General features: G+C 35.6%; 1 protein-coding gene across 1 annotated transcript in view; it reads right to left on the reverse strand.

Moving 5' to 3' along the window:
• Nucleotides 1-759: 759 nt before the first annotated feature.
• Nucleotides 760-15,659, reverse strand: part of LOC132154677 (ephrin type-A receptor 3-like) — a 103,013-nt gene continuing 88,113 nt past the window's right edge. Inside the window, exons 10-15 of the mRNA XM_059563325.1 lie at nt 12,205-12,266; nt 9,319-9,528; nt 7,634-7,783; nt 6,746-6,939; nt 4,635-4,772; nt 760-3,655 (exon numbers count right to left, since the gene is read on the reverse strand). Coding sequence (XP_059419308.1) covers nt 3,556-3,655; nt 4,635-4,772; nt 6,746-6,939; nt 7,634-7,783; nt 9,319-9,528; nt 12,205-12,266 — 854 coding nt within the window. The 3' untranslated portion in view covers nt 760-3,555. The remainder of the gene's footprint in view (nt 3,656-4,634; nt 4,773-6,745; nt 6,940-7,633; nt 7,784-9,318; nt 9,529-12,204; nt 12,267-15,659) is intronic.

Below are 15,659 nucleotides of genomic sequence, written 5' to 3' on the forward strand. Positions count from 1 at the left end.
GTGTGTGTGTGTGTGTGTGTGTGTGTGCTGTATAATGCACAGCGAGACAAAGGAGAGAAAGAGAGAGTGGGGATTGGTTGTAATGGCCATAACATAGAATAAGAAGAGAGGCAGGAGTACTTTTAAAAGCTGACCTCCTCTGACCCATTTTCTCTCTCCGGAGAATATGACATCCATCTCCGGCACAGCGCACGGGTCAAAAAAGCCGTTTTCCTTAACAAAAATCATAAATACAAATTTGAATAAATTTGAATTGAAAAATTTTTTTTTGCAGTTGGAAGGCTTTACTGAATGTTTTAATATGTAGTTGTTCTTAGTGCCACATACATTTTTTTTTCTTATGTTACACTAATGTTTAGAATGTACTAAAGTACTCTTTATATCCTTGAGTAAAACTCGAATGAAGATTTTTTGTTGTTGTTGTTGCACTTTTTAGAAAAAAAATGTTTAAAGTGTAGTTTTTTCAAAGTATTTTAAATATATATATATATATATAAATGTATCTTTTTATTGACATACATTTGTATATATTGAATTTATATCTAACCATTTTTGTTTTCAAGAAAAAAAACTATTTTAGTTTTTCTGCTTCAAAATATGTTAAATTCAATGTGTTTCTTGCCATTTCTTTGCAATTGTTTGTGAAATTTACTAGCAATTTCCTAGTAAAAATTGTTTCAACACAATTTTTCTGTGTGTATGATAAAGAACCATAAGTGCAATTTAAAGAAGGAAAAGAGATGCCAAAGCTTCCAGTGAGAAATTAAAAATATTAGCATTTATTACAGCGACAAGAATCTCAATGCGTACACCCTTTTTTTGCGAGCTCATAGAAACCTGCAGTGTGTGGAGAGATGGGCACATAGCTTACAAAAAAGGATCAGCTCAAACACATGTACAGAGCCAGGGCAGAACAAAAGACAACAACTCGATAGACAATTTATAAGCAAGACTCATCTATCATCTTCTATCATATTAACAACATTCCACATCCTGCCACTAACACTGTTCAGTCACAAAATCACCTGTTTTGATTCATTTGGTGAGTAGATATATAAAATTCTTTACATAGCTGTATTTGCAAAACTGGAAAGTTTATGTTGCAGTAGTAGAAAGTGGAGCTTATGTTTTATTAATGGTCATTCATTTCGCTATTAATCGTCACCATCACTATCATCGTTATCATGTTTTTATTATTTCAATGCAATTTTCTGCAGCAAATTTCGCAACATCAGCATATTGCCTCCCAAGACAGAGTTGAATGGATTTAATTTTGGATTGAAAAATGAGCATAAAAATGGATGAGTTTCTGGCCTTCTGCAATTATTTTACATACTGAAATCTCAGATTTAGTGTATAAGGTTCATTAACCTATACATTAAAATAATCAATTAATCTAAATGCATAATCACTTCTTTAAGAAAGAGCTTTTTTTCTCTCTCTCATTAAAATATGCATGGGGAAAAATGAAAGAAAAGTGCAATAGTAGTGTTCCTTGCATTTTTCAGTATGAATTATATTTTTGATTGATGATTTGTATTGTTGTCTACGCCGTTTTAATTATAGGGGAACTAAATAAGTCACCATTTTAAACATGGCTTGAGATGTAATTTTCACCTTTTATGAAAAGTATCCAGTTAAACATATTCTAATAACAGATGATGATGGGTTTTCCTTTAAAAATTGACGAAAGGAACTGTGGTTATGTGTGCTTAGGTAAACCCACACAGAATCTGTGGCCACAGAATATTAAATTTGACTCATTATGATTCCATTCTGATTAAAGGTATTTTAGCATATTCAAATCCTTTCAGCAAAATTCCACAGATTTTCCCACAAAAGCAGTGCAGGAAATGTGGAAGAAAAAACCCTAGATTCCAAGTAAGTCTTGTGATTAGTTACAGTGTTGAGCTGAAGCATTGAAACAATCAATGAAATAAAAGGAATCAAAATATGAAATGACGTCAGGGAATCATGATTTGAAGTATGATTATCTCTCATTTCCATCTGTTCCTGTAATTATGTCTCACATATATTTAAATAAAACAGGTAGACTTCTACTTTACAGAACAACCTCACTAGTACAAAAATATACAGTGCAGCAAATCAGTCTCATTAAGGTTAGCATGAGGAATTTAGTTCAGCCCAACAGAGTCATGAAAACCTCTCCTTCACTATACCACATGCACCTGTGCAGATCGAACACGTTTCCACAAACATCAGACTAAAACAGTGGAAAACGCCTGGCTTTAACATCAAGCTCCAGCTTCTCAGTGATGCAATGATAAATACTATATACATTATACTTCATGATATCCTTTCTAAGGGGAGGATGAGAAAGAGAGAGAGAACTGCACAGTTAATAAGGCATCTAATGTCAAGCAGCTAGGGGCACCACTTGAGTGAAAAACTGCAGTCACTGTCACCTGTCAATCAAAGATGAAGCTTAGGATCCATGCTACATTCCAGAGATGAGTTATTATCGCACATCGGCAAACGACGGTGATAACGCCACCACACAGCCACTTCCTCCTATTCATACTAAATAAAAGTACATCATTACAAACATTCTAGTTTTTTATGTTTTTCTTCCTTTTCTTTTTTTTTTTAAATCAACACTATACATTTTATACACTATAGTACAAAAGTCATCACGCACTACGAGTGTAAACGTAAAGCAAACGTGGTGCACGACATAATGAACTTTTGAAGTTGTCTTTGCTTGATCTGATGTGCACAAACCTTGCAGTGGTACAACACATTGGCATATCTGTGTGGCGAATGGACAGAAATAACATTTCTAATTTATTTAAGACATCTGGAAGTGTGTTTGAGAAGTCAGACGGTTTCTTATTCAAATGTTTGCACTGTTTGCATAAGCGACACGGCGACGAGTAGAGAGCTATTATTTCTCAGCTTATCTTGTTGTCCTGTGCACGACATGGCCTTAGATGTCTCTTTTGTCGTTGCAGATGTTTCCAGCCATCTTTGCTGGTGGAACGCAAACCTCTGTTGCCTTTCCGTCTGAATACTGGATGCTGCGACCTGAATCCATCTGTGCTCAAATGCTGCCTCATTTATAACAAAATAAATATACTGTAAACATCATCTGATGTGGCTTATAAGTGATGTAAGAGAACATACTGATATACCAAACATTGATATGACAAAAAGAAACAACAACCCTCCTTTTAAGAACAACAGTCAGACCTCTGATATGCAAAACGGCAAGTATGAAACAAATGTTGAAACTGTAAACACAAGCTGTGAATTTTCCCTAATGTATTATTGTTTCATTTTTGTTTCTCTGTCGTGTTTAATAACCATACTTCATATCTGATTTGCCGTGGCCTTTTCAAGCGATTGTAGATCAGTCTCGGTGTTTCTCTCGGCCTGTAGGAAGCTCGGACGTGCATGGACGGAAGCCAGAGCGCTGACAAAAGGGTTGTATGTGGAAACATCCAGAGTGGGAACTGTACAGTGAAGCTGCTGATTGGGACTGTGGTAGTAGTAACTCTCTCAGTCTGTACACTCGCAGGCGGTGGAGAAAGCTTGTTATACTTGCACATGAGTACCCTGTGCGTGCAAACTCTGGACGGCCGAGAGAATCTTCTTTTGGTGCCCAACCAGAGTCACACCCATCTTGCTTAACTCACTGAGGAAGAGAAAAAAAACAGGTTCAGGAAATAATTTAATATTAGATTCCGTTTATTAGTTGTTTGGTTATAGATTAAAGAACAATATATTTAAATGCATAGTACATAATTTATTTGATGTTTCTAAGTAATTGTTTTGCCCTTACTGAAAGTGAAATGGTACAGTAATCAGATTTGATGTTTAATATACTGCCATGTGGAGCATGATTTTAGAACTGAAGAGATTTCTTCGTGGGCAGAGCTACCGAGCACTACGTTATAAACACAAACCAAGCAACCTTTTTCCATGACATGTACTGCAGCTGGTTAGGACACAATTTTGAATAACTGGATTTATCACTTTATCCTAATTTATCCTATTAACACTTTGTTAAAGCAAACCAAGAAACCTTAGTAAAGTGAAAAACAAAGCAATACACTACCGTTCAAACATTTGGTGTCAGTAAGATTTTTTCTGTTTTAGAACATTATACACTCTTTTTTCTCACCAAGGCTGCATTTATTTGTTCAAATATTAATACATTAATACATCAAAACAGTAAATTTGTGAAATACCATCACCATTTAAAAAAAATGTTTTCTATTTTAATACATTTAATTTATTACTGTGATGGGCAAAGCTGTTTTTTTTACATCCATTGTTAATAATGTCAAATTCTGTATCATCAGCGGTTAAATCATGTGTGCTGTGTAATATTTTTTAAACAGTGATACTTTTTTCTTTTTTTGATTTTGTGATGAATAGAAAGTTCAGAAGAACAGCATTTATTTGAAATAAAATACAGATAAAGTAATAGTATTAAGTTCTTTCAAGAAAAAAATATCTTACTGACTTCAAACTTTTGAAAGGAAAAATAATATAAAAATTAAATAGTCTACTAGCCAAAATGTGTTAGTGTCAGTGTGTTCATAAAATTACACTGCACATACACTATGGTGTTATACAGTAATTGTATTTATATAGGTAAACAAACTTACCACAAGCTGATGTACAGTATGGAATCTAGAGAAACGTAGCCCACGCTGGCGAAGTTGTCTTTATACTGACCCATGTTGATGGCGTCCAGCCATTCATCCACCGTACTCACACTGAACTCTGGGGTCGTGGGGTCTTCCCTGGAAAGGAAATTGAATCTGTATCAATTGTGGTTTGGTTCATTGCTAAAACATTGAGAACAGAGCTGGAAACTGGTCTTACATTATAAATTGCCTTTAGAGTTAAGGCTTTGGCTTCGGGCCTACAGTTAAGAAATATCTAATCAAACTGTCACTTGTTTCTCAATTTATGATAGTTTAATGATAGCAGTTTCTTCTGAGAGCAGATAGCTTAAGCAATTTCACGAGGAGAGGATAAAAGTTAAAAAGTTGAAGTTGTGGTTAAAACCTATTGTGATGCCTTTTTCTGTTCTTCATGACGGACAGGTTAGGTTCACACTGCTGAGTGACTGCAGCGTTTGAGTGGAAACCGGGGGTCAATTCAATCTCAGACCTGGGATGTATTTAGTACCCTAGTTCTTCTTTGTCCTCTTTGAACACAGAGGGATGAATGACTGGCAGGTTGGGCTGTAATCAGAGAGACTGTGATGGGCTTGAGGAAGCGATCTCATAAAGGGCTCTGAGTCACTGGCCTTACAGATGTAATGTGAACTCTGCCTCTCCGTCTCCAGCGCTCCTGATAAACCGCATGTGGAAGGACAGTCTGTGCCCCGTCTCATGTCAGGTTTTACAATGGAGGTTCAGACTATCTATACAACTGTCTTTTTACAAAGTGTCTGCTAGAAAAGGATCGGTGACACTAGCTTTGGTTATATTAGACAATGTGGAGTTCATCTGCTTGTTGTTTCACATAAAAAGAAAGATTTTTGAGTTCATGGGCAGACGCAGAAAAGCTTGGATTTGAGCTGTTAGGGATTTGTTTTTGTGGCTTGTAAATGTTTTATCTGTACATCATTTTAAAAGAGACAATTGGTTTAAACTGGTGTTGTCCTTTATGTTTCTGTCCCTTTATCAGGCATTTCACACTTGAAATTGTTAATCCTAAATTAACAATCTTGGGTTATCTTGATCCTTGTTTTACACTAATCATACTATTTGTACACACTGTACATGAGGAAACCCTTGGGGTAGTTTTCAGATTAACATATTTAGCAAAGAGCGTGTGACCTGTTTGAGTGTCTTTTCAACAATTCAACATGTTTGCCATCACTATTTAACATAACCTCTCTCAGACACTGAAATTAATTTAAATAATAATGCGTTTTTATCCTATTGGTACTTTTCCGAATATATCAACAACATATAGTGAAGTGTAGGTTTAAAGGAATAAACTGCCAATGGGGTAAGAAAAAGAAATAATTTGAGACATTCCCTGAAATGAGCATTAATATTTCATGTAATAGGGAAGAAGATTTTTTTAAACATCCATCTTGTTTTAAGGATGTTTACATACACTACCAGATTTTATTTTATTATTTTTAAAATAATTGCTCACCTAGGCTATGTTTATTTGCTCAAAAATACAGCAACAACTGTAATACTGTGAAATATTATTACAATTTAAATTTTTTTTTCGATTTTAATATATTTGAAAATGTTATTTATTCCTATGATGGCAAAGCTGCATTTTCAGCAACATTACTCCAGTTGTCAGAGTCACATGATCCATCAGAAATCATTCTAATATGCTGATTTGCTGCTCAAGAAACTCATCGATGTTAAAAAACAGTACTGCTTAGTATTTTTTTGTTGAAACACAATACCTTTTTTTTCCACAATAGAAACTTCAAAAGAACAGAATTTGTCTTGAAATCTTTTGCAACATTCCAAATGTCTTTACGGTCACTTTTGACCAATTTAATGCATCCTTGCTGAACAGAAGTATTTTAAGTAATTTATTTAATAAAAAGTTATTCAAATAAATAAATTTAAATTGTGCTGACCACAAATGTTTGAATACTAGGATGTTCAGATATTTGTACAGGAAAGCAGGACTTCACATTATTGCAGTGTGAGCATTAACTAATCCAGGGTCAAAAAGTGGCCTTAATGCAGGGTTAAAAACAGTGTGAAAAGCTTATGTATGTTCTCACCAGACTGAGCTGTTGACGAGCTCTTTCAGACTGTTGGGGTTGCGGATCAGTTTATCAAGAGTATTGACGATCTGCCCGAATTTGGGCCGTTCGCTTCTGCTCTTCTCCCAGCAGTCCAACATCAGCTGGTGGAGGACTATGGGACAGTCCATCGGAGCAGGCAGCCTGTAACCCTCATCTATAGCTTTAATCACCTGCAAGACATACACATGCATCAAAATACTGGACAATACAATGTACAAAGTAAAAAAAAAAAAGTCCCTTTTTATCACTTGAACACAATGTTAATGGTCTACTATCAAGCTCCTGGTATGTTATTATAGTACTTTCATGGTATATTCATGCAAGTAACATAAATTTTAAAGTAATATACCAGACTATAACTCAATGGTTCGAAATATCTCCTATATGACTATAACTCATTGCTCCTGTTCTCTGCCACTTCCTGTTCTTAAATCAAAGGAGCTATTTTCTTTTAGACAGGAAACATTCTAACATTCATTTCTTAGTTGTAGAGGGAGCCTAGATCTAAATCATTATCTGCGGTGCCCTGAAGGTCTTCAAGATTTCTTTGACATTTCCTCTGATGGTAATAAAGGGAGAAGTCAGAAAGTGTTAGAATAATACAGCAGTGAGGGATGAAGTGTGTTTAACTGGCTTGTATTAAAGACAGGAGCAGCTGGACAGCTCTCGTTTATGAGGATCCTAAAACCACTGTTTCTATAGAGACAACAGTGCAGGATGATGTTACTCTCTGAAAGTTTGCAAGGACACACTGCTCGGAGATTCTGCCTTATTAGCGCAGATATTAGATATTAGTGGAGCAGATTTCAATTTAAACAATACACATGAGATCACGCGTGTTTCCAGTTTCTCAAGGACACTTACGTCTTGATTAGACATCTCCCAATAAGGCCGCTCTCCGTATGAGATCACCTCCCACATGACGATGCCATAACTCCAAATGTCACTTGCTGAGGTGAACTTCCTGTACGCTATAGCCTCAGGAGCAGTCCATCGAATAGGAATCTTTCCACCCTAAAAAAAAAAAAAATATATTATTTTGTGTCCAATGGGTGGTTTTCTTTTTTTTTTTTTACTAGCTGATTTAATTGCTTTTTCTTTTTGTTAAAGTATATACAGGTCACTAAAAACATTTTGTAGATTGTATTGTTTTACCCCAAACCCAGATTTTCAATCTATGAATTATAACCAGTTAAAACTATGATCATCTAAACAAAGAGTGAAACCATCTTTATTGTGCATCATCTCTATTTAAGCTGTAACTAAGTGTGAAAATACACGTACACATTGTTTAAAAGTCTGGGGTCAGTAAGATTAATTTCTTTTGGAAGTTAGTAGACTGATGCAATTGATGAGAGAAAGTGTGTTTCAATAGAGTTTATTTTCTCAAAGTGAAAGAAACACCCATAAACAAACAGCAAGAATAGAGACAATATTTGTCTTTTCCTATTCCAGCACTATGGCAGGGTCTGTATTTTCCTAAATGTCTTTTAAATAGCTGCAGTGGTTTGTAGTTAATCTCTACAGTCAAAGTCAAACAGAAGACAAACTGGCTGTACTCTGTATAGACATACGTGACAAGAGTGCCAAAGAACGGCAGCGGTTCCCATGGGGTAAAATCATTTAAAGAGAATTTCCAAAAGCGATCTTTACAATTATTTTTTTTATTATATAAAGTCATGGCACATAAACGGCTTCTTAGCGTGGCTGGGAGGGTTCTGCCTCTTCATGATTTCAGCACTTAAAGCAACGGGGCAAAGGGCACTGAATGTCAGAGCCACTTATATTTTAAGAGTTCCTCCCTGTGAGAAACACACATTTTGCCTTAGATATGCACACACGGACATCAAAAGGCAATCTGCGAGGGTCTGTTCAGGGTTGTACGAGTACTTTTCTCCCCTGTTTGCATGTGACAACAGATTCGCCTGCTGAGTTCATGCTTTGTCCACCCGAGTGGACACCGACAGCTACACACACACATATGCCCCTTTCTTGCCCTTGGCCTTCATATGCATCCACAGGGTGCTCACCAATTACTGAGCTGAGAAGGAGAGAGAGGAACAAGTGTAGGGGGTTTGGAGGCGGCTGTCCTGTCAGAAACGGATGTAATTAATACATGCTGGCTTGACAGAGAAACTGACCCCTGAGAAAGCCAACTCGCTTCTCAAACATCCCTCCTCTGTCTCTTTCTCTCTGTGCCTCTGTGAAGTTCTTTCCCACAGTCAAACACTTTAAAAGACATGAGAGACATTTTCGAGGAGATCAGAGACATTTCAAAATATCTTATGAGTTCATATGGAATGAGTCAGGTTTACTGTATTAGCAAAAATGATAAAAAAGACAAAATGATGAAAAAAGACAATGATGAAAGCTAGTTCATTAAATAAACAACTGAAGTGGTAATCAAATTTGTACTGCAAACAAGATGTTACGAAACAAACAACAACAAAAAAGCCGTTAAGTTACTTCCTTCATTCCCTGTTTCTGTCAAATTGATGACGACTCACTCTAGGATTGCATAAAACCTTGATGGGGGAAAGGTGCTTTACCCGTGTGGTGTACGCAGCTTCAGGGTCATCCTCTAGCACTCTGGACAGGCCGAAATCAGACACTTTGCACACCAGGTTGCTGTTCACCAGGATGTTGCGTGCCGCCAGGTCACGGTGGACGTAGCTCATGTCAGACAAATACTTCATTCCTGAAGCAATTCCACGCATCATCCCCACCAGCTGAATGACTGTGAACTGCCCATCATGTTTCTGTAAGAGAAAGAAAAGGCATCTGTTATTTTCAATAGATTGCACAGGTGGTGTTCAACTAAAAAACAAAGATGAAAAACTAATTTTTTTTTTTTTCTGCCAGTGTAATATACAGTACAGAGGCAAACATATGTAGGCTGATAACAATTTACAAAAAGGTTCAATTTGTTAAAGGGTTAGTTCACCCAAAAATGAAAATTAGGCTGCGTTTTTCTTACCCCCGAGGCATCCTAGACTTTCTTCTTTCAGACGATCTCGGTCAAGAGTTATATTAAAAATTGTCTTTGATCTTTCAAGCTGTTTCATGGCACTCAATGGGTGTTGCATTCCTTAAATAAAAAGCGCCCATCCAAAAAAAGAAAGTTTCTCATTTGGCTCCTGGGCGTGACCAAATACCTCCTGTAGTGAATCGATGGCTTTTTTTTTGTAAGAAAAATATCCATATTCTAAACGTAATAATCACTTTTATCTAGCTTGTGCTCACTGTTGTAAAACTGAAGCAGTTTCATTAAGAAATGATTAATCACATCCAAAATAAAAGTTTTTTGTTTGCATAATATATGTGTGCGTACTTTGTATATTTACTATGTATCTATAAATACACACACATGCATGTATATATTTAAAAAAAATATTTACATGTATTTACATGCATATATGTATATTCATATAATTCCTATTATTCATAAATATATTTAATATATAAACATAACATATTTTTCTTAAATATATACTTGCATATGTGTGTATTTATACATAATAAATATACACAGTATGCACACAGTATGTTCTGTAAACAAAAACTTTTATTTTGAATGCAATTAATCATTTTTACAGCACTAATATATATATATATATATATATATATATATATATATATATATATATATATATATATATATATATATATATATATAATATTACAATTTAACATTAAAAACTGTACTTTTAATTAAAACAAAAATGTTCTATATTTTTTGTTCATAATATCTGATATTAAAGGGTTAGTTCACCCAAAATTTTTATTTAGGCTGCGTTTCAATGATGTTTTAATAAATTAAATTAGCTAAATCTGAATATTTTCTGTTAAAAATGTACATTAATTAAAAAATAATTCAAATTTAATTATTATATTTATATATCTTTAGTATTCTATATATTGTAGTTGGTATGTAAAATTTGCTATGTAATATTTTAAGACTTTTGTTTGTGTTCAGATTTTTATAATACATTATTCAGCATTCATGCATTTTTCAAACACTCCATTTTCACAGTTTCAATGGTTTTGCCCTAAGTTCTGATTCATTATGTAAAAGACTCTGACCTCTGGTTTTACAGCTCTATCTGCCATATTTGCTCAAATGTTTACAGGCCTTTATGATTTAATGTAAAATCATCTGTATTTGGTACTTCTGTTAGCTAAACAAAAGAGCCCGGACATCCATCTACAATGAGCAATTAGCCCAGTGTCTTAATCTCCATATCTGGGCAGTACACTAATCTTGTTAAAACCCCCACATTTGTCCCTCTGAGCAATATCAATCTGAAACATGTGCTCGTATAGTAATTCATGCATCATAATGTGGGTAAGTTAATTATGTTGTGTTTTGTGAAATGTGGCTGCTGATTTATCGTCTGGCTGGATTAACTGGTTGTTATCAATCTAGTATCAGAAGCCACACTACTTACAGGAAGAGCAGAGCGAGACAGAAATAGAGACAGAGAAAAATCATTTGTTTTTGTACTAGTAAGTGATGCTTAACTGATCTGTCCTTTAATTAAAAACATGTAGCTGGGTGGCCGACCTATGAGCTATTAGCCATAAAACTGACCCCATAATTATATTAGCTTTTTATGTGGGCTAAGGGGGTATTTATGGGATTCATTATGTACCCTGCAGAATGATCGAACATCTCAGACAGGCCCTTTTTTAGGGGTGGGGGTGTTAGATTTAATTTACATTTTCTTAAAGTGAAGGCAATTAAAAAGAGTCCCGACTTAAAGGAAAACGTATCTGTGCTGCGTGTAATAAAACTTTGTGGCCATATCCGCTGGGTGACAAAGGCGACAATAAATTAGTGAGGATTGCGACGTTATAGCAGCTTGGTGGAGAGAGAGCAACTTTATTATAAATCTACTAAATCTAGTTAATTTATTCCCTTCTTGTCTCTATACAAGACACATTTGCAACACGTTCACTTGAATACACTCTCCAGTTAAATTATTGAATGCTAAAACAAACATAACACCAAAAACATATTTTTGGAAAAATTCTGTTGATCTGGAGAAAATATTTAACTAAAAATAAGTATATAAAAAAAGAAATATATATATTTCATGAAACAAAAACTGTATTTGAAACCAACAAAAAAATACAGAATTTTCAGGAAAGTATTGCAAATTCGCAAAGGACAGTTGTAAATTATAACCTTGGCACGGTTGCTGTACAACAGACAGGATGTGAGGACAGTGAGCAAATGAATCGCACTGCCTGCACCAGGCATCCATTCCATGCTTAATTTCCCTGCAGTAATAGACTTTCAGGGAGGTATCCGTGGCTTATACCCTTGAGCGATGCTCGTTTATTGGCTGTAGGTAATTAAATGAGAGGCAGCATCTTAAATGGCATGCGAACATCAGTGTGGACTTGTGCCACAGGCGTTTTGCCTTCCTCACCTTCAGGAAAGTATCCAACGATCCATTCTCCATGTACTCTGTTATAATCATCACGGGCTTGCCTGTAGATATAAAAAAAAAAAAAAAAGATACAAAAACACAAGATTTACCATCAGCCTAGATGGAAGAGGAAAAAAAAAACATAAAAATGTCCTAACAGATTGATGATTCTACACAAATCCGCAAAGAGATAAATCATGGTAATGGTGTCATTAATCCTTTATAGCTAAGATGCTGAAACACAGGAATGAAGGAGCAAAAAGAAGAGGCTAAACCCTGGCCACACTCTCAGCCTCTATCCCGGGCAGCCCCATTATTCAACATGACAGACTTTCATCAGAGCCTTCTACCATCAAAGAGAGCAGTTCATTAACCCTGGCTAATCCACTGAGAACCAATTAGAGAGCTTTGTTGCCATGATGGGCAGGACAGTCTGTGAGAACCGATGGGAGGGCACAGCACCTGATGTGATGGGTGGCAGGTAGCGAGAGGAAGATCTCCTGTAAACTTTAACGTCTAAAAGTGCACTTAGTTTGTCTTACAAATGACTCTAGAACCTAAACTGAGAAAACAAAATATTACAAAATAATACCACATCTGCCCTCTCACTACAAGCATGATCAAGTCAGACAAGTATTAATCTACTGATTAACCTAAGAAACTCACACATGTAAACATTAGTTTTCTTCATGTGTAAGGTCATTATCTTCCAACAATTACAAAACTTAAAGCATTAGAAGTGCATTTCTGACAGAAAGGGTCCAAAATACAGGCCAGAAAATTTTGCTGTCTCATTTTAGCCAAATGCTAACATAGCATAGTCTATATCCTTTGCAAAAAAAGTGGACATACATTTCATTCATTTTTTTTTTCATTGTTGCACTCAATATTTGTGTTTGATATTTGTTGTTGGTGATTTTTATTTCTATTAGATAAGCATGCTAGCTTAGCAGTGTGCTAATGCCAAACTGTATAGAGCACAACAGGCGGGTTCTGGAAGTAAAAATCTCATTCATTTTCTCAACTGGCGAACAGATTTTTAGCAATATCCCATGAAACTGAGCATAAAGGTTATTAATTGATTGCTTTTGATGAAGCTTCTAGTCCACATTATTTCAACTAATTTCTGTTAGTTCAAAAACAAATTTCCTGGTGAAAAACTACATTACCCATGATTCTGCATGAATCCCCCACACTTTCAAACTACATGTACATTTGTTGTTTCTATATGTGAAATTAACATCTTTAAATCAAAATTTTTTTATTTATGTATAATTTTTCATTTGATTAAGATTTTTTTTTTTATGTGATTGTAGATCTTTTCCTACACCGTACCTTTGCTCCTAATGTAGATAATTGGCAACAATGCAGAAACTGGGTTTTGAAAGATAATTTTAGTCTTACAAACACAGTATAGCCATATGTTATACTGTACTACTGCTGCCACCAATCTACTGCAGGACATCATATGCAAACCGATATCTGAAATATAGTGACAGAGTGAAATAAACAGAAAAATGTTCCAGTGCCTTGTTGAGTCTCGGTTGACAAGCTCTGTCATATCCCTCTCAATCCTCTGACCTAAATACATCACTCACAGGTCACCGAGAGTTTAACAATTTAGCAACCCTTGCTTCATTTGACAGATTGATTTGACGGAACAAATCCAAATGTGACCACTGGGGTAAAATTTCCATGTCAAATGTGCCAGTTGATTAGTCGGAGCATATGATTCTGGTGGTGTACACCATGTTTGCCCTTGTTAAAGGGGCATATCAGTGTGTGTATGATCCTACGCCAAGCATAAGTAGGTCTCCAGAGCGGAGGCTTATAGGTTCATATACAGACGTTGAATGCTAAGCGGGCTTCCAGTGCCTCAGATAACAGGAAACAGCCCATCATGTTAGCAACCAGAGAGATGTAGTGTTAATGATAAACATTCACCTTTAAGCAAATGAGATGCAAATAAACACTATTGAAAATAGTCAATTTCATAAAAGGGTCTAAATGATCTTCTTTCTTGATAATTGTACATCTGCAAAACAAATGTTAGAATTGCATAACATCATTTATGCTGTCTGCAATTTTCAAAATCTCATTTACTCTTTTCAAATGTAAGTATATGGAGGACCTGTATTTTTTTTCTGGTTCTGCACACAATTTTAAGGTTTCATACATATATATATATATATGTGTGTGTGTGTGTGTGTGTGTGTGTGTGTGTTGAAATGCGTAACAACAAGGTTCCAAGAAACAATACAAACTGTATTTTTAGCAATTATGTTCCAATGAATAAATCATCAGTTCATTCCGGTTTCTTTTATAGCAACAGTAACCAAAGGAGGTGGAGCTTCTCAGCTATAAACTCAGCTATTTTTTGACATTCAAAACATTTTAATTTTTGTGCTATTTATATACGTATTAATTATTCATAATTATTTTCATTTTTATTTTAAATAAATATTTAAGTAACTTAAAATAAATAAAAAAAACTTAAAAAAGGTTCCTTCTCCCAAAAATATGAGCACTCATAATGTGTGTCAGTGTATCAGTGTTTATTAATGCTCAGTTGTGGGCTGTTTCTCTCAGGGACATGTAAACACCAGCCATGTCAGTGATGATAAATGACTTACATTCCGGACATTTCCACTAGAATACAGAGATATGTGCTCGAGTTATGCGACGTGAGGTCAATGTGTGTATATAAATTTATATAAGTCTCTATGAGTTTGTGAAAACCAGGTTTGATCACCCCCCTTGGAGCATCACCACGGCAACAGGCTGGTTATACATCACCTAAAATTAAATCACTATCTCACCAAGATAAAGGCCTTCCATGACACCCCCAAACCCAAACCCCATGTCTAATCTGAAAAAAGAGAGGAAAAAAAAAATGCAATTCCTTTTATTTTTTGGAGGCAGACTAATGTAGCTGTCAGATACTGAAAGAGAAAGAGGGGCAATGTACAGTGGTGCACTGTGTTCTGGGAATGAAACAGCTATGGGTGGCTATCTGATGTCACTATGTGTGTGTGTTTGTGTGACTGCTTTATCAGACAGTGAGTTGAAACGGCGACTGGCATTGTCCCTGAAAGAGCGGGTGGTCAAGGCAGTGGAGCGGATCAGAGAAGCTTACGGCAGCCTCCCGGGGCCCTGACCTAAGAGAAACACCCTATGGCTGAGCCCAGTGAGAGAAAACATGAGCTGAAAACACTATGAGGGCAGATGTGAGGATGGAACAGGATCACGTACATGCCTATATCAAATCAACTCTCTACTGTGGTTGTCCTCCAGAATGGAATTGGTTTCAAAAGCTGGAATTGACAAAGGAAAATAATTTCATGCTAAACACTTGACTGAATGTTGTCTTGAAACTCATTACAAAACAGCTCTGGTAAATCTTTTTGAAAGGTCATCTAGTGTTGATTTGATATGTGGGTTTAAGTGTTAAACGT

This window comes from Carassius carassius, chromosome 12 (genome assembly GCF_963082965.1).
Source record: "Carassius carassius chromosome 12, fCarCar2.1, whole genome shotgun sequence".
Lineage (NCBI taxonomy): Eukaryota > Metazoa > Chordata > Actinopteri > Cypriniformes > Cyprinidae > Carassius > Carassius carassius.